At 39.3% G+C, this 20,678-nt stretch overlaps 1 protein-coding gene across 1 annotated transcript; it reads left to right on the top strand.

Annotated features, from left to right (window-relative positions):
* Nucleotides 1-8,098: 8,098 nt before the first annotated feature.
* LOC134856320 (uncharacterized) lies at nucleotides 8,099-8,998 on the top strand. The gene has a single exon (XM_063872683.1). It carries the CDS (start codon nucleotides 8,099-8,101, stop codon nucleotides 8,996-8,998), a length of 900 nt encoding a protein of 299 aa, XP_063728753.1.
* The last annotated feature ends 11,680 nt before the right edge of the window (nucleotides 8,999-20,678 follow it).

Below are 20,678 nucleotides of genomic sequence, written 5' to 3'. Positions count from 1 at the left end.
ATTCAGACAATTTTACAACAGATTATAAACTATTTTTTTTGTAGTTTTGAGTTTCTCAATTTAAAATGTACGTCATGGAGTATTTCGAAAACACCAATCTAAATTGAGCCTGTCCTAATACAGGTACCGAGCATGTGGTTTTCATGTACTTTCTAAACAAGCTAAAATTTTTTTTGAACATAAGTTTTTGATTTGAAAACAATTTAAATTATTCATTTACAGACAGATGCGTTGAGCCAATGAATTGTTGTTTGTTATCAACTTTTTTTTATAAATCTTCAACATTCAGAATTTTGGTTACTATATATCATAGAGGGTTTAAAAAAATCCGGGTTGGAATAAACTGTGCGACTATAATCTATAATACAGGAAAGGTCACCAAAATGCAATAAATTAACAAAGGTGGGTTTTTTGTTTTGAGGAGGAGTAAGGGTTTTAGTATTTTCCTTCAAAACTATTGAGAAATTTTGTCATTTTTGAAATGAGTAAAATTACGTAACGGTTGTATTTAAGAATCTTTGCTATAAATGTTCAAAATATTACAATTTTTCCAAGAGAAACATCAGTTTTTTCTACATACAAGAAATAAGTCTTCAAAATTTTATTTTTTGGGCTTGAAGTTTTGATCACAAGAAAAACGATGTGTTACGGGTTTGGTTCTGCATCCTAGCTACGAAGAGCGTAGCTTGGTGAGAGCAGCAATACTGTTGTAATAACCGTTCGTGAGAGCATAAAATTGTAACAAAATGTTTGAAAGTTGACATGGGATAAGGTTTTTTCAAAAGGTCAAGTCTGTATCTCTTCAATGGACGGTTTGAACATAGTCGTGCGACATATCAAAATGCTACTCTCAACCAGTTAACCACTTTTACAGAAGTTCGAAGGTCCTTAACTTTCACGAGTTACTTTTTCGGAGATTTGAAATTCTTTATGCATATTGCTTAAAACTTGTCCAACAATCGTACACAAAGTGTTTCATTAAGCTCACTTTTTTCAAGCAATTTAATAAATGAAGCACAGGGATGCAAAAAATGTGAATTAAAAACTTTGTTGTACACAATAAAACAAAATAAAAGCTACTAAAGTTCAATTGGCGATTGAAAGCCAAAATGACAGTAGTCATAAGCACTTCAAAATTGACCATGGCTCAAGTTTTTTGGCAATTGAAAGCCAAAATGACAATAGTCATAAGCACTTCAAAATTGACCATGAGTGTGAAGAATACGTTAATGTAAATATGAGAGCTTTTGAGCCGTAAGCGAACATTCAGTTCATCGATAAGCAATGAGTCTTTTTTCAAAAAATTGTTTGGTACGCTTATAGAAACTCCTATTGCTCTTATTTGCATATGTCAGTGAACAAAAATTGCATGTGAGTTTTTTGAAATTTGTTAGACATTTAAAAATTAGGAAAAATTAGAGCCAAGCAATCTCAAAATATGATCAGTTACAGCAGAAATTAGGCAAATATAACTCTTTATCTGTCAATTGCAGAGAAAACGGTTTTGTTCTGGGCGCACAAACTTGAATTTTATGTAACTTTCCAAACATTTTCAAATTGTCATGGTGAAGTACAATTGGTTGTCAGAACTTGGTTAATGAAATGTATTCAGACAATTTTACAACAGATTATAAACTATTTTTTTTTAGTTTTGAGTTTCTCAATTTAAAATGTACGTCATGGAGTATTTCGAAAACACCAATCTAAATTGAGCCTGTCCTAATACAGGTACCGAGCATGTGGTTTTCATGTACTTTCTAAACAAGCTAAAACTTTTTTTGAACATAAGTTTTTGATGTGAAAACAATTTAAATTATTCATTTACAGACAGATGCGTTGAGCCAATGAATTGTTGTTTGTTATCAACTTTTTTTTTTATAAATCTTCAACACTCAGAATTTTGGTTACTATATATCATAGAGGGTTTAAAAAAATCCGGGTTGGAATAAACTGTGCGACTACAATCTATAATACAGGAAAGGTCACCAAAATGCAATAAATTAACAAAAGTGGGTTTTTTGTTTTGAGGAGGAGTAAGGGTTTTAGTATTTTCCTTCAAAACTATTGAGAAACTTTGTCATTTTTGAAATGAGTAAAATTACGTAACGGTTGTAATTATGAATCTTTGCTATACATGTTCAAAATATTATAATTTTTCCAAGAGAAACATCAGTTTTTTCTACATACAAGAAATAAGTCTTCAAAATTTTATTTTTTGGGCTTGAAGTTTTGATCACAAGAAAAACGATGTGTTACGGGTTTGGTTCTGCATCCTAGCTACGAAGAGCGTAGCTTGGTGAGAGCATCAATACTGTTGTAATAACCGTTGGTGAGAGCATAAATTGTAACAAAATGTTTGAAAGTTGACATGGGATAAGGTTTTTTCAAAAGGTCAAGTCTGTATCTCTTCAATGGACGGTTTGAAAATAGTCGTGCGACATATCAAAATGCTTCTCTCAACCAGTTAACCACTTTTTACAGAAGTTCGAAGGTCCTTAACTTTCACGAGTTAATTTTTCGGAGATTTGAAATTCTTTATGCATATTGCTTAAAACTTGTCGAACAATCGTTCACAAAGTGTTTCATTAAGCTCACTTTTTTCAAGCAATTTAATAAATGAAGCAGAGGGATGCAAAAAATGTGAATTAAAAATTTTGTTGTACACAATAAAACAAAATAAAAGCTACTAAAGTTCAATCTCGGTTTCATATTTACACAGCAATCTTTTATAATAAAATCAAAAATTGGAAATCAGACAATCACAATCTCAATTTCAATTCAAATGAGATCCAAATATTCCCGCGTTTCGTCTAGGTTAGTTGAAGGATAAGCTTCCGGGGTAAAAAATAATGGTGACTCAATCTGATCCCTATGATTGGACAAAGCATGCAATTTCACTAAAGTATTGTAATTGATTTTCATACAAAGAACTAATTCAAAATCGTAATTATACAATTTTTTGTTTGAACTTGTTGAAGTTGAACCATCAATCTGAACAGCAAGAGGTTCACGAGGATGCATATAATTTCGGAAAATTGTATGATGACGCCAATACTTCATATTGAGTTCTTCGTCTTACTTTTCATCTTTAAGGAAAGTTTACTGAATAAAAGTTAAAAACGTTTTGGGTATGATAATTTGATTTGTACAAACCACTCATCAGAATTACAACTTTTTTATTCGTAATCAATGGCAAACAAATTATCATGAACGTTTCCACCAATAATTATTCGACAACCCTGCAAAAATACAACGAAGTGCTCTAAAAGAAATTTCAGAAGAAATGAAAAGAAACGCGGAAAGATAAAGAAAATAAAATGGACTGGAAAAATTTCTACGAAAGATTAGAGTAGAGCTTGTTCTTCTAAACCTAGAATTACCAGGACCTCTCATGTAATTTTTTATCAGTTTAAGGAGGGAGGGCCTGTAATTTTTTTATGTTGCATTGAGCGGTCTTCTATAAATACCTAATTTGCTTTCAAAGAAACTGCAGGTTTGAAACACTGCTTTAAACATTGCGATTTAAAAAGTCCAATAAAAAGTTTATCAGTTGCAGATGCACAAAATATGATTCCAACTGAACAAAGTTCGAAGACTATAGATAAATAATTTTCACGAGACAATTTTTTGAAAAATTTTCTGAGATTTGAAATTCATTTTGCTTATTGCTTAAAGCTTGTCCAACAATCGTACACAAAGTGTTTCATTCTGCTCACTTTTTTCTAGCAACACAATAAATGAAGCATAGTGATGCGAAAAATTTGAATTAGGATTTTTGTTGTACACAATAAAACAAAATAAAAGCTACTAAAATTCAATCTCGGTTTCAAATTTACACAATAACCATTCATTATAAAATCAAAAATTGGAAATCAAACGATCACAATCTCAATTTCAAATTTAAATGAGCTATAAATATTCCTGCGTTTCGTCTAGTTTTTGCTTTTTGTTTGGCGCTAGACACAAAGAAGTTGTCAAGTTTTCCATGTGATTACTCAGTGTTGCTAGAGGGGTGCGCGTTGGAGTTGAACATCCTGAATCATCAGGCCATGGTGACAGGGTATGTGAAGGATCAGCTTCCGGGGTAACTAACAATGGTGACTCAATCTGATCCATTCCCCATGATTGGACAAGCAAGCAGTTTCACTTAAGTATTGTAATTGAGTTTCATACAAAGAACTAAATTCAAAATCGTAATTATACAATTTTTTCTAATTGAACTTGTTGAAGTTGAACCATCAATCTGAACAGCAAGAGGTTCACCAGGACGCGTATAGTTTTCGGAATTTGTAAGATGACTCCAATACTTCATATCGAGTTCTTCGTCTTACTTTTCATCTTTAAGGAAAGTTTACTGAATAAGATTTAAAAACGTTCTGAGTATGATAATTTGATTTGTACAAACCACTCATCAGAAGTATAACTTATTTCTTCGTTACCAAATGCAAAAAAAACTATCATGGATGTTTTCACCAACAATTATTCGACAACCCTGCAAAAACACAACGGGTTTGAAACACTGCCTTTAAACATTGTGATTTATAAAGTCCAATAAAAAGTTTATCAGTTGCAGATGCACAAAATTTTATTCCACCTGAAAAAAATTGCAATCGAATAGGTTTGCGATAACAAGTATATGTGTGCTGATGATAAAAGATACACCGCTCTCTTTTGGAAACGTATAATATCAATTGAATCTTTTCTCACTTTTCATTTTTCGAAATCAAATTACTTTGAATTTTTACTCGTTACAATCAATAAAAAAAACAAACGCCACAGCATTTTCAGATATCGAAGTTGGCGATTGCTATTTCTATATCTTTGAAAACAATAACACATTAGTGCGTGCTACATTGAAAACAATTGACCGAACTGGTACATATATATTTGTGAAAATTTTGAAGACGCTGAATTCCAATGTGTACAAAGATTTTTCTTGACCAGCGAAAAAATCTCAATATTACAAAATCGCGAAAATTAATCCAACCGCAATTGGGTCAAACATCTGATACTGTTTAATACAAAAGCAACCTACATATAACTGTAAACGTGCTAGCAAAATTCAATTTTCCCCAATTACAACAGTTTCGATTACAAATCGGCTCAAAACTTCTTCAAAAAATGGCAAAAGCTAGGTTCTAAAAAAAGAAACCTGATTATTTCGAAAAAATTTCAACCGAAATTACAAATTTGTTATTACTGAAAAATTTTCCCAATTTGTCTACATTCAAAAACTATGCTTCAGGAAGCCACTTCAAATCTGGGTGTTGCCCTTTTTCAGTTGACAATGAATAAAATCCCATTACCAATTACTGTTTCAAGTAGATTCAGAGGACAAGTTAAACCAGTTTTTTCCTTCTCAAAAAAGTTTCGGTGTTCCTTGCATTTTCCTTGTTTCAAACACTTAGTTTCTCCTGCTAAAGATGTCAAAGGAAACCGCGATTTATTTGACAAGCTTAAACTAGCTCTCACTTAGTGCAGCCGATCTCAATTTGTTAGATTCACTGCAATCCAGAAACATTTACCCAATTTATTGAATTCTTCAAAATCATCAAATAAAAGGTGTCAACAAAATAAAACGCCATCGAAAAACTCCTGCCGTTGAGGGACAGAAACGAAATGAGAAAACTTTTACGCCTAATGCATCATCGATGTCAAACAAAACCGCAAAAGTTTTGGCTACAGTTTCAGAGAAACATACAGAAAGCAGACATCTACAAACAGAAGAGATGAAAACTGTTGCTCGCAATAAGCAACAAAATTGAATGAAAAACGAAATGAAAATTAATAATTGCCTAAAAACTGATTTAAACCAACAAAAATTGTTTTAAATGTTTGATTTATTCTGCGCGGGATTTACCCTCTTTATGTGTAACCCTATTTTATATCGAATTATAAAATTTTTTACAACAGCTTTTGATTTTCATCCACATTAAGAAGCAGCAGTTGGGTGAGCCTTGTGACTCTGATTTAGAAAAATAGAGACCGGATCAGGGCTCATTGAACAAACTCAACGAATTAAAAAAATGCAAATTTTGCAATACAACGTTTTAGAGGTTTGGTATTGTAATGCTAGCATTGAATACTCGCTGCAGGCACAAGCCAAAAACCCATTGAAGTTATATTATCATTTGTAAGACTTTTCTTCTCAAATAAAAGATGTCAACTTCATTGTCTTGGTATACCAAATGAAGCAGGTATAGGCAATTTCCCTCCTTCTGATATAATACCACATAATTGGTTGAATCGACTTGAAAGTAAAAATATTAGCTACGCCAAGCTGAGTTGGCCCGCTATTGAAAAGTTTTAGGCTTCAGCGAGAAACCATTGAACCGCGTCCACCCGGACACAACGAACCATGAACCACTAACCATTAACCACTAACCACGAACCGCGAACTATGAGTGATACCAACGACCAGTACGATCTACGAAGCTTCGCGAACGAGCAAGGCGATGTACGATCAGTTGCGAACGAGCAACCAGGTCAGATCAATGCGAACGAGCAGAGCAATCAACCAGCTGTTGTGAGCGTGCGACATGGACGAAACGATCAGTCAGGACGAACATACTTGAAGTTGGTTCACTCCAGAAGTGGTCACAAGACGTGCATTTCCAAGCACAGGGATCGAATAAACTCAATCTGATCGTCCTATCCAGTGACCGATCTTACGGGCTTGCGAATTTCTCTTGCTGTCATAAGAGAGACTCTCACAACGATCAATGAAAAAATCTTTTGATAGAGGACGTTGTACCAGACGGCTTGTGAGTTCAGAGCGGAGGTACGAGAAATCATTCAGATGACTAATGATTTCTTGGAAGATCAGCAGACATCTTCCAGAGGATCGACAGGAGAAGCGAACGGGCTTCATACAGTGTTCTCACCAAGATCAAGACAGATCTACTTGCCTAAAATCGATCTTCCTTCTTTCAGTGGAAAGTATACGGAGTGGACGAGCTTCATCGATCAGTTCGACTCTGCAGTACATGGGAATCCAAACATCCAAAATGCTGAGAAGTTGAACTACCTCAAGTTTTCACTTCGAGGAGAAGGTAAAATTAACAGATGTGAACTACGAGCTTGCAAGGAGGACTCTAATGGACCGATTCAACAACAAAAGATTCATTGTAAGCATGCACCTCAGTGCTATGTTTAACTACCCAAACTTGAAACCTGAAGATGGAACAAGCCTCAGGAAGCTTTTGGAGTGTTTTCGCGAAAACGTGGCTGCATTAGAAGTGCAAGGCTGTAACACTCAAGACTGGGATCCAATCCTGGTTCATCTGATTGAGCAGAAACTGGATCCGGAAAGCCAAAAGCAATGGCAGCTTCACAACCCAGGCGTGGAGCTCCAGAAACTGTACGAGCTTGATAACTCGTACGAGCTTGTCATTGGTGCACGTGCTAGGGCACTAGAAGCAGTGAAGTCATCAATCAGTTTACAGAAACCAACGATTCGAATTGAAGCACATGCTGACGTCCAAAGTAAAATCGACCGAAGGAAATCTTATGGAGCAACAACTGTCGACGAGCAATATGTGTGTTTTGTGGAGCACTTCACACTGTAATTGCGTGTAACGAGTTCAAAAAGTTGAAAGTACAAACATGAAAAGACTAAGTGGTTTGCAAACGACTGTGCTTTCATTAAATGCGCCCAGAGCATATGGTAACGACTTGCCCAAGCTAGCACATTTGTAAGCAGTGTAGAAAACGACACCATTCTTTTCTTCACATGGACATTCAGCGCAGGGAACAACCGATCAAAACTGAGAGGAAGATTGCAAGCGATTGTCATATGAGTGGAAACATTCTGTGTATTGTAATTAGTGCTAAGGAACCTGACAGAACGGCGCCACTTAGAACTTGAAGGATACCGTTGTTCAACCATCACAGACAGGAAATTATTTGCCGTGCCTTGATAGAAAATGGATCGCACTTGAGATTCGTCAGTGAAAACATCGAACGACGGATTGCATCGTAAATCAATCAACCAAACAGTGAAACCAGTTGGAACTGCTCCCCATTGGAGACAAGAGGACTGGCTCCGATAACTTTGTCATTGCCTGGAGAAGACACACTTCGCGCAGACTTCTTCATCATGCCTCAAGTCACATCAGATCTACCAGGAGACGATGTGGATGTACGCAAACAAAACCTTCCATCTCGATATGCGCTGGCTGATCCAGCTTTCGACAAAAGAGGAAGGATTGATCTTCTATGCGAAGTTGAACTGGCATACGAGCTCACCACTGGTAAACGGATACCAGAAGGATCTCTCACCCTGGATGAATCAATTTTTGGCTGGATTGTGAGTGGATCAGTACAGTTACTAAGCAAGCGCAATGTTGATAGAGTTTTGCATACAAACTTCGTCAGTCAGGAGTCTGATGTGGACATTAGTCGCTTTTGGACAGTTGAAGACTTGCCTTTGAACCGATGCCCTCGATCGAAGGAAGAAGAATTTGTTGAGGATCCTTTCGACAAAAGAACCCTAACTAAGCCAAATGGTCGCTACTCTGTCAGTTTGCCTTTCAAGACAACCGTTGAAACCCTATGCGAGTGCATAGCCAATGCACTCAAACGATTTTTCAGTCTGGAACGCAAGCTTAAGCAGGACGTGGCTTTGTACACTCAGTACCGAGACTTTGTCAAAGAGTCCCGTGACATGGGTCACCTAGAAGTTGTACCACCAGATGAGCTCGCAATGGCAGAGAAAAGATGCTACTACCTCCCCCACCACAGCATTCTAAAGGATAGTACAGCTACAAAGCTACGAGTTGTCTTTGACGCTACTGCTCTGACTACTATCCAATTTTCGCTGAACGATACATTGATGGTTAGCCCCAATTTTCAAGACGATTTGTTTGATCATCTGCTAAGATTCCGATGCTACCACATTGTAATCACCGGAGACTTTGCAAAGATGTATCGTCAAGTGGCTCTTAACAAGGAGGATAAGGACTTCCACCGAATTCCCTGGAGAGATAGGCCCGACTAACCAATAGATGCATACATGATGACCCGAGTGACATTTGTGGTTGCTAGCAGTTGCTATCATTCTGTTCGATCACTCATAGAAGCAAGCAAGCATTCCTGTGTCGAAGAAACAATCAGTCGAGACTTCTACGTCGATGACTGTTTGACTGGGGCGGATGACATACCCTCTGCAAAGAAGCTGATCAATGACGTTATATGTCAACTAGCAACGAGAGAATTCCCTCTGCGAAAACTTGTAGCTCATCAGAAGTCATGTGGCTCCCGACAAACGATGTCTTCGTCTTTGATCCTCTGTGCTGGCTGACTCCGATGAATCTTACCTTGAAACTAATCATGCAATCCTCTTGGTGGCGGAGAATCAATTGGGACAATGAAATTCCCGATGATATGATGGAGACGTTTCTAAGGTAGAGGACTAAAATTCACACAATGTGGAGAAGTTTGACATACCGAGACATGTTGTGGAGGACAGTTTTCAGCTTCATTTGTTTTGTGTGCAGCTGTACTAGGGTGCAAGTTCTGGACCATACGAGGAAAGCACTTCAAAAATTGGAAGAAATCCGAAGGAAGTTTTCAGATGGGCAGATGCCACAATTGTACTTTGTTATATCAACGAGACCCCAAACACCTTTGTTAGCAACCGAGTGCATGAAGTCAACTGGCGCCATGTACGAAGTGAGGAAGACTCGTGGACTCGAAGCAATGACGTTGAAAAGTTCTTCCTACTGGTGGCATGGACCTAGCTGGCTCTCTGAACTTCGGATTCCAGACCAACCAAAGCTAACAAAAACTGGTTCTGAAAGAAAAAAATTGCAGTTTTCAATACCTCCCAATTGGTCAAACCTTCTTTGGACGCACTAGTCGATTTGAAAAAGTTCAGCAGTCTACAGAACTACATTCGTATTCTTTGATATGTTGCCTTTTTTGCTCATCGAAAGCAGACGCACCCAGAAGATGGCAGTTACGATCATCCAACTTCATTGACGAATAGACGCAACGCCCTTCTGAGGCTAATACGAAACGAACAAACTAAGTTCTCCAGTGATGAACTAAGGGCATTGGACGCTGGCGAATCAGTTGCAAGGAAGAGTCATCTTCTGCGACTATAAACCTTCGTTTATGACGGACTCATCAAGGTGGGCGGGAGACTGACACAGAACAAAAACCTCGCAGAGGATCAACGCAACCAAATCGTGATACCTAAGAAAAGTCGACAGGCCAAACTCATCCTGCAGGACATTCATCTGAATTATTTTCATGCTCCCGCAAACACGATTCTTGCTGAACTTAGACGACATTTCTGGATTGTGGACGCGCAAGCAGCAATTCGTCACCTCATAAGAGCTGTGTGAAGTGCCAACAATTCAACGGACGAGCAAATCCACCATTGTTGGGAGACCTACCCAAAGAACGAATAACACCCTCGACTCCATTCACTCATACTGGTGTGGACTTTGCTGGTCCTTTTGTGACCCTGAATGGCAAACAGCTTTCAAAGTCAAATTTGACTTTTTTTGTTTGTTTGTTTCACAACAAAGGCCATACATTTGGACCCAACATCGGGCTTGTCCTCCCAGTCTTGTACTGCTGCTTTGAGATCATTTTGTGCTAGACGTGATGCTCCAGCGAGTAGGTACTCAGACAATGGACTGAACTTTGTTGGATCCAAGAACAAACTTCAAATGGTTCATTTGAAGTTAACTTCAAATGAACCCAACCAAGAAGTTCGGAAAACAATCAATGCCGAATGCTGCAGATGAGATTGGAATCACTTGGACAATGAGTCTCCAGGAGCTCCTCACTTTGGTGGATTTTGGGAATCAGGAGTGAAACTTGCGAAATCACATCTGCAAAGAGTCATGGGGAACAATGTTTCTACTTCACTATGCGACATTGAAGCAATCCTAAACGCACGACCAATCCTCCCGATTTCGACCGACGTTCTGAACCTACGAACCCTAACACCAGCTATGTCGGTGACTGGGAAAGAAATGCAGTACCTGCCAATACCAGTGCTCCCACTGACGACAAGTACACTCCAGCCGTTTGAAACTTATCCAGCCAAACGTTGGCCACACATGCAGAAACTCATTGGAATTTTCTGGAAGCGATGGAGCAAGAAGTACTTGTCTTCTCTTCAGCCTCGGAAGGTGTGGACTTCAAAGCAGCGAAATTTTGAAGTGGGTGATGTTGCGCTCCTGATGGACGAAAATCAACCCCTCTTACAATGGCCACTAGCTCGGGTTGTGGAAGTCTAACTTGGGAGAGAAAACCAATGCCGATCAGCAAAAGTCAAAACCGCAAGGGGATGCTACATCCGACCTTGCATAAAACTAAGGAAACTCCCAGTCATTGTTGAACGAACTTGGTTCATTCAAAGTGGGCGGCATTGTTGCTTGCAATAAGCAACAAAATTGAATGAAAAACAAAATGAAAATAAAAAACCGCCAAAAAACTGATTTAAACCATCAAAGGTTGTTTCAATTGTTTGATTTAATCTGCGCGGGATTTATCCTCCTTATTATTTAAGGTAATTTTATATCGAAAAATCAAAATTTTCACAACAGCTTGTAAAACTGATCGATATTAAGAAGCAGCAGTTGGGTGAGCCTTGTGACTCTGGTTTAGACAGATAGAGACCACATCAGGGCTCATTGCACAAACTCAACGAGAAAAAAAAATGCGAATATTGCGATACAACGTTTCAGAGGTCTTGTATTGTAATGCTAGCATTGAGTACTCGCTGCAGGCACAAGCCAAAAACCCATTGAAGTTATATTATCATTTGCAAGACTTTTCTTCTAAAAAAAAAGATGTTCAATTTCATTGTCTTGGTATACACAATGAAGAAGATACAAACTGTTTCCCTCCCTCATATATAAAACCGTATAATTTGTTGAATCAATTTGAAAGTAAAATATCAGCTACGTCAAGCTGAGTTGCTCCTCTATTGAAAAGTTTAAAGCTTCGGCGAGAAAGCAAATACAAAAACATTGAAAAGATTCAAAAGATTGATAATTGGAACCCAGTTTGCCACTCTTAGTGTAAAAAAAAGGATATTTTGACAATTGAATATCAAAAACTTATTGTAAAAGAAGATGTTTTTTTTTTCTGTAAAGTTCGAAATAAAATTTTCAATGATAGTTTTCAATTTATCTTTTTTATGGTGGTTTAATTGGAATAGACAAATCGTCGCTCAATAAACACTTGGAACAATTCAAAATTGTTAGATTACATGCTATAATGCATCACGCAGCAATCATTTGCAAGAAAAAACTAACACCGGACCTGGGTACACATATGTTTTGCATTGTCCAATAAAAAGTTGTTATCTAAGTCACGTAACAGGTATTGCGTTTCTGGAAGCATTCAAACCAAAATTATTTCATTTGTTAGAACGTTGATGGAAAGACATGTCAACCCGAAAAAAAGAAATCAAAATTTGTATTTTGATCGTCCCATTAATTTAGATACTGAAGAGTTTAAATGCAGCAAGAAAATTTTTATCATAAGGAAACTTTCCATTTGCTCTGCTGATACAATTACTTTTCTGTCACCAGTTCTCTTCAACAATGTATCAAAAAAAGAGAAAAAAGATTACAATTGGGTTTAGAAAATTCTGCACGGCTTAGTTGGGACGGAACTGAATACACTTATTTTTGTGGCAATCAAATTTGTGCCAACATCGGTTTGAGTAATACAAATTTCCATTTTCTTGCTAAAAGTTCACAAAAAATTGTTTTATGAGCCGAATATTTAAAATTAACTTTGACCAATTTGAGAAAAATATGGGTTGCCCGAAACTTGGGTAAAAATTGGGTCAAGAAAGATTTGTTTGCAAACGACACACTGAGCTTTCACCTTGAAAAAGACCAGACTCCAAGATTTTTGACAGCCAATTCAGTTGTTCAATCTCAAGCTGGAAGGGCTGCAACCTCAGCTGGGAGAGAGAAGGCATATCTATTGGCATGACCAATAGCTTCCAGCTGAATTGAAAAAATTAGCCAAAACTGGTAACATTGAAAAAACACATTTAATTCAAGCCATCAACAGAGTTCCTGCTCAGTTTGCATTGAAATTCAAATTTAATTGTAAATATGACAAGTTCACAAAATATCAGATCTTCTTGATTGAGCACCCGAAAATTGAATTTAAATATGAAAATTCATTAAAAGACTTCTTAGACAAAATCACTACCGGAAACGTCGAAAAAATTGTTCGGATACATACAACAGACAAAACCATAGCAAGATATATAATAAAATACAAACCGACCGTCAACGGTCAGAGAGAAAAAAGCTATTGATATGCTGTTGTGCACTTGAACCATAATCAAAAATGCAAAAAAGTCTTCTAGAGAAAGCGAAAAGTGAGGAATCCACTTTTGAGAAGATACATTGCGACTTTCTAGACATTGGTGGTGTCAAACAGTCTGCATCTGATGGATAATGATTGTGAAAGTTTTCTAATTCTGTTTCTCTTCTGTCTACAGAAGCTGTCTTTTTTTTCACACAAGTCCGCTTTGTTTTCATTTTGCTACCTTTATTTATTGTAAAATAATCTTTAAACAGCCTTAGTTTTGACGAGACTGCGATTTGGCTTTCTATACTGTCAAGTACATATTACCAAATCCAAGTTGTACTAAGGAAGTTTTTCTATCTATCGCAGAGTTTCTTTTTATCTTCACGATCAACCTAAACATCCTTCCTTTTTTTCTCAACTCCAGCTTGATATTGAATTTATACAATTATCTAGCTTTGAAATTGTTAATAACTTAAATGATTGCTCATTTTCTATAAATGATACCTGCGAAAGAAATAGGTTTTGGTAAAAGGGCTAGAGCAGATATTTCATGTTATTTCTGTCAAGCACAGTTTTTTTCCAGCAAAGTAAGCAATCACGTACAACAGAAATGAATAGAACTCATTTGATATTGTTCGAAACAGCCCGTGTTAATCAACAAATTGAATTTTAGGGCAGACAACTGAGTATTGCTAAATTCCTCCGTCATGCCTATCAGTTGACAACAAAAGAAGGTCATGGTCTTTTGCTGATAAAAAAATTGCAAAACTTCAGAATGTCTTCGTTTCTCGTAACAATTAGTTCTATCCTCGCCAAGAGGAAGAATTATGCTCAAAAGTCAGCATTGTAGGTCATTTTTGAAAACAGCTGATTCGAATTTTTTTAAAAAAATTTTGCAATTATTTTGTGAAGGATTTTTCGGCGTGTGCCAGCTACCAAAACATTCGTCGAGGGTAAGAAAATACCATTTGAGAAAATTTTTGTCGTCCCTAAGTTTTGTAACATTCGCCCAAACACAACATAAGGTCAGAGCGTAGAAAATGCACCTATTGACGACTGGCCGACGTCAGTTACCTAAATTTGACCCGTTTTTCACCGTCTAACCTAGCCAGTGGATTTTCTGGTCTGTTTACTTTTTCTTTGTTTTTATGTCAACTTATTTTCGTCTTTTATATCCGGTTGTCTCTGTGTTATTATGGTTTTCTTGCCAAAAATGTCCATGCTTCTAAGTTTCCGGGAAATTTTCCGGGAAAGTTTCCGGGACTTCAATTCGACTTTTTAAAATTTGAAATTCTAGAACATTCGGACCCTCCTTTTTTATAACGAGTTCGCGGTTAACGTCACTCAAATTCTTCTAGCTCGTCGAGGGTTCGACTGTATCAATTCGGCGGAATGACACATGATCCTCGGACAGTCCACTTCAACGTCCCCATTGAACACATAACTCCGGGTTATCTTAAGTAGTGATCTAGTTTACTATAATCAACTTACAAAACTCATTAGAAAAATGAAATTTATCTACTTCACCTCAACTCTCATCATAAATGGCATCGTACTACTTTTCGCTGCCTTCGAACATTTTCACAAAATTTGCACTCTGAGGAGTGTCGTAGATAAAATTTCTTTTCTGACTACTTACGTCATTTTTCCGTACAATTTCTTCTCGATCATGCTTGATTTAAAAACGTTAGGACGTGGCACGGCCATGCACCTATTAAAATCAACTGAGTGCCACTCGCCAAGTTTTATCCTTCATTTATGCTGTGGCCCTCAATATTAAAATTAAGAAGCTCTGTGGCTAAGAAAGGTAAGGAGGTACTCACCCTTTTCGAGCGAGCGTACCCAAACACTACCAGGTTGCCACAAAGTTAAGATGTGTCCTACACAGGTTAAAAATTTCAGTCAGATTTAAATTGGTAAATCTACTCACCTTTTGCCTATAAAAAAATAATCATCAAACTAAATTTTTCCTTTATAATTCAACAATTGCAACAATTCTTAACAAATTCAAACAAAATCAAGGTATGTTTTAATCAAATCTCAGCAAAACAAAAAATTTAAAAGTTTCAATAATAAATCTTGAATGATTAGATCAAGTTTTCACACACTACAACAATTAATTTGTCATTCATCTCTAATCTTCCTTCACGTATCTTCTTCCTTCACGATAACCAGTTGGGGCTCAATTTCGACTATCGCCTGATGCTTCTCATTTTTTTCATCTATCGTGGAAAATCGATTGACATCATCCGTCTCGCCTTTTACTTCTGGATTTCACTGATGTTTCGTTCGCTCCACTAAGTCTTCTCCCATTATTTCTTCCAGCTCGTCAGTAGACCTCTCCGGGACTGCCCGGAGGATCTTCCTCAGCGACTCATGGGATTTCTCCGACATTGTTGACAGTCGCACGGACTTAGAGACCAAAAGGAGCTGGTCGACCAGTCTGTGTTGCGTTCTGGCATCTACAACCACAAGGAGCCTGTGCATCTACTAGAAGGCATCTACAACCACCAGGAGCCTCCGGCATTTGCTGTTACAATACGGCGCCGCGCTAGATCCCACCAGGTACTTCAAGCCTACTGTCTTGTGGTATCCCATGCTGTGCTTCAAATTCATTTCGTTTTCAAGAGCCTCCAGCCAGCTTCCAATTTTCTGCTTCGTCTGTAACGATCCAGGTAACATTTCCACTCTCAAGGACGTGACCAGCTCGTGGGTACGCTCCAGATGCTCCAATGACTCAATCGAGCTGATCATACTACAGAACCCTAAGGCAGTCATCAGGTTCACCTCTTTCTGGCAATCCGCAATCAATTCCATTTCATTATTTTCTGACATACTCATTCTTCCGTACAATTTGGCTAGCTGGCGGTGCTGTTCACTCGATGTCTTCAAGCACTGACCGTTTCCTCACGCGTGCCCTTCCATCCCACAGCTGGAAGCTAGACAAATACCCTCCTTCATCAAATCGCTCTGTGAGTTACCCTCGGACGGTTCCGTGGGTTATTTCTTATCCTGCTTCATTATTCTCAGAGCCAACAAATGGTGTATCACGGCTAAGTCGGGTAAGCTCTCATCATCATTTTCCTCTAGCTCGACTTCAGCGGTAGAGCATATCAGGCCCGCGTTCGAATTTGGGCCCATGGAGGCTTCATGAGTCCCACATCGTCACTAAGCTGGTCTTCAGTGGGCCATCCCACGAACCCCACTCTAAGCTTACAAGCCCCTCCAGCTGGGGAACCCAGAGTTCAACCCTTTCATTCCGCCAGAATCACTCTCAACTGTAGCTGTTCCAACGTTATTGTCCCAAATCCCGCATTCTCTCCACCCAGAAGTATGAGTCCCTCGCTTGCTCGTTGACGAATGGATAATATTTCAGTCCTGGGACTCCCGACATGTATTAGAAGGACTTCCAATTCTCTTACGTCGCATACTTTTTCAGACTCCGAACTCCCTCAAACAACTCTCCAATAACTGTCAGTTCTTTGTTGGAACATCTCATGACTTCTTCTAATCTCCGGTAGCTGTCCATGTCGTTCAGTTCATTCGTCAGGATCTGTAGTGGCATGTCTTGATATAGTTCGAACAAGGCTCTCAAAGAATTCTTCATGTTCCGTCGACCACCTCTGTCTGATTGCCTTTACACATTTTTCTAGCACCGGAGTGGGGATACGATCCACCACGAATTTCACAAAGCAAACGCGCGTCCAAGCATCATCGGTTTTCCTCTCTAGCTCGCCCTGGTACCGTTCACATTCTTCTGCTGGCAACGTGCCCAGGAAAGCCACTCGCATCGGCTCATCAATCCTTCGCCTTCGAGGTGATTCACTGAGCAGCTTGGACTAGCCCCTCCTCTGCTCTGGTGTGCTTCAACCAGGGACATGGACTCCACGGGAGACAAACTAGGCGGGGGCTTCTTGTTGGGAGACATAAATGAAGACTGTAACATCAGCACTAGCGTTTCATTCGCCACACCGCTTTCCGCTTCAATAAAGTCGTATTCTAGCAGATCCCTTTCCGTAGTGTTTTTTGAGTCGAAGTCGAAAAATAAGTCCTTCGCTTCCTCGTTGACGATTGGATAATATATCAGTCCTGGGACACCGGCCACGTATTAGAATGCCTTCCAATTCCCTCACGTCGCATACTTTTTCAGACTCCGAACTTCCTCTAACAACTCTCCCGTCGAACTCAAGGGCACCCAAGTCGAACTCGCTCATTCTGTCGCTTTTCCCTTCCATGGGATCAATACCCCCTTGATTTCCTTTGTTCGCGTCTCCTCCTTTCCTCCATCATCTGGCTTCGGTTCCGGCCGAGGCGGTACTGGTAAAACATCTGGTCATTTATGACAATTTTCACGGGTTCCTCACCATGCGGCGCCACTTTCTCTATCGTCAGATAGATGTCTTCTCTAGTCTCCTTTCGCCCTTCCATCATCAGCGCAGTCTTTCCTCTGGGCCATTTCAGCCTACACCTATCGCCGGCGAGAGTGTTCACGTCATCATGCAGAGACTACTGGTTTTCTTGATGGCATGGCCTTGATCTTCTTCCTACTCCACATGTCCCGAAAGTATGTAAAGCTGCGGCATTTCAATTGATGAAGCGCGGCTCCATCCCCTCGCTGCTCCACTTGAGCATCCTCTCTTCTACATCCTGCGCAGTTCAGATCCTGGGTGCCAGGACTGGACTGGTTACTCCCAACAACAACCTCCTGATGCGCGGATACAGTGGGCGCCTACTCGTCAGCGGAGTTGAACCCGCCAGCGTTGTCTCCTGATACTCCTTCACATGAGCGCATGTCTCCGGCCAGGCCGGGATTTTCACTGTGTCTGTCTTACCCTTGATCATGGGTAGCAGATTTCAAAGCTTGGGGTGTAACGTTACGCTCGAAAGGTTCTCGCCTCCCATCCGACACTTGAAGCTGTTGTTCAGATCCATCAACACCCAGCCGAATTCCGATGTCTTTCCGAATAGTCGATAATCACTCGCCAGACCTCTCAAATCCCTCTGATCACCCAGTTTATCACAGAACAGTCCAACACTGACACAAGGTTAACATACAGAACTGAGTGTCTGTACGCCTCCCTTTGTACGTCCGGGAACACGTGCGCCACTGTAGGCCCATAGACCATAGTCACAAACTCTCATAATTCGAAGATCAGAGCTAACGAATCGATCTGCATCACCAGGACCAGGTCGGTCAAAATTTTTGTCGTCCCTAAGGTTTGTAACTTTCGCCCAAATACAACATAAGGTCAGAGCGTAGAAAAAGCACCGATTGACGACTGGCCGACGTCAGTTACCTAAATTCGACCCGTTTTCACCGTCTAACCTAGCCAGTTGTTTTTCTGGTCTGTTTAGAGCTAAGTAAAATTTCACCATTTTTTAGCCATCAGTCAAACGACTTTTGATCAGCTTTTGTTACATGAGAAGGTAACCACATACAACGATGAGTGACTTCGCGTTTTTTCTTTCTTTTTCTGTCAACTTATTCTCGTCTTGTATATCAGGTTGTCTCTGTGTTATCATGGTTTTCTTGCCAAAAATGTCCATGCTTCTAAGTTTCCGGGAAACTTTCCGGGAAAGCTTCTGGGACTTCAATTCGACATTTTAAAATTTTAAATTTTAGTACATTCCGACCCTCCTTTTTATAACGAGTTCGCGATTAACGTCACTCAAGTTCTTCTTTGCTCGTCGGAGGGTTCGACTGTGTCAATCCGGCGGAATGGCACATTATCCTCGGACAGTCCACTTCAATGTCCCATTGAACACATAACTCCGGGTTATCTTAAGTAGTGATCTAGTTTTCTATAATAAACTTAAAAATCTCATTAGCAAATTGAAATTTATCTACTCCACCTCAACTCTCCGCGTGTCATAAATGGCATCGTGCTACTTTTCACTTCCTTCTTTCATTTTCACAAAATTTGCACTAGAAGGAGTGTTCTAGATAAAGTTTCTTTTCTGACTACTTACGTCATTTTTCTGAAAATTTCTTCCCGCTCATGCTTGATTTAAAAACGTTAGGACGTGGCACGGCCAAGCACCTATTAAAATCAACTGAGTGCCACTCGCCAAGTTTTATCCTTCATTTATGCTGTGGCCCTCAATATTAAAATTAAGAAGCTCTGTGGCTAAGAAAGGTAAGGAGGTACTCACCCTTTTCGAGCGAGCGTACCCAAACACTACCAGGTTGCCACAAAGTTAAGATGTGTCCTACACAGGTTAAAAACTTCAGTCAGATTTAAATTGGTAAATCTATTCAACTATTGACTATAAAAAAAATCATCAAACTAAAATTTTCCTTTATAATTCAACAATTGCAACAATTCTTAACAAATTCAAACAAAATCAAGGCATGTTTTAATCAAACCTCAGCAAAACAAAAAGTTTAAAAGTTTCAATAATCAATCTGGGTTGATTAGATCAATTTTTCACACACTACAACAATTAGGTTTTAATTCATCTCTAATCTTCCTTCACGTATCTTCTTCCATCCTCACTCCATCGCTTTTTATTCCTGCTTTGCCATCTCACTGTCTTCCAGGACTTTCTGTAGCATGTCCACAGAGTTACGGGCCGTGCTACAGCTTTCTTGCTCAAGCAACCTCTGTTTGCGGCAGGGTAGTAGATCCACGTTCACTTTCTGCTCCATGTTCCTGCAGAAGCTGCTGTGCAGACACAGGCTCACGTTTTGTTCTAGGTCAACTTGTAAGACCTCTTTGTTCTCTCATTCGGTGGTGCAAGACATCCCAGCTACTCTCTTCACCGTGGTGGTCACGGCTTTCATGTGCGCCAGGAATGCTCTCTTATAGGCTCCCTGTCCTTTGTCCAGCTGGAAATATCGAAAGGCTTGCGTGTTACGGGACATATGACGCATCGCACCTTCCATCAGTACACGGAACCCAGGCGGCAATCTTTGTCTTGCCCATATCCTTTCCATCTCCTTCAGTATCCTCAGAATTTTGCAGGTTGTCTTGAACAGATCCAGCCTCCTACTGATGCTCACTCTGCTTAATTGCTCCGGAGTTGGCACGGCCAACTCCTGTTCAGTCGTCCCTGCGTTGGTTTCTAGCCACTTTACTGCTAGCATGTTACTGACCAACAGTATAGTCACGTTCTGGGCTTGATTAGGCAATTCCATTGAAAACAACTCCTCAGCATCCCAAACCAGAACTATGTTTGCTCTCTTGGGGTACCAAAACGTCGGCGCCAGGCAGTGACACGGGTACTCCCCATGAATTAGCCGGATATTTCTCCAACTTCGTTAACCCGATGCAACCAGTTGGGGCTCAATTTCCATTATCGTCTGATGCTTCTCATATTTTTAATCGATTGACATCATCCCTCTCGCCTTTTACTTCTGGATTTCACTGATGTTTTCT

Source organism: Symsagittifera roscoffensis, unplaced genomic scaffold (genome assembly GCF_963678635.1).
Source record: "Symsagittifera roscoffensis unplaced genomic scaffold, txSymRosc1.1 SCAFFOLD_109, whole genome shotgun sequence".
Taxonomy (NCBI): Eukaryota; Metazoa; Xenacoelomorpha; order Acoela; family Convolutidae; genus Symsagittifera; species Symsagittifera roscoffensis.
This window is presented reverse-complemented; position numbering and strand designations above follow the sequence as displayed.

What these genes read in the sequence shown, in the direction of transcription:
- LOC134856320 (XM_063872683.1), top strand. Translation starts at nt 8,099, where the DNA reads ATGCCTCAAGTCACATCAGATCTACCAGGAGACGATGTGGATGTACGC.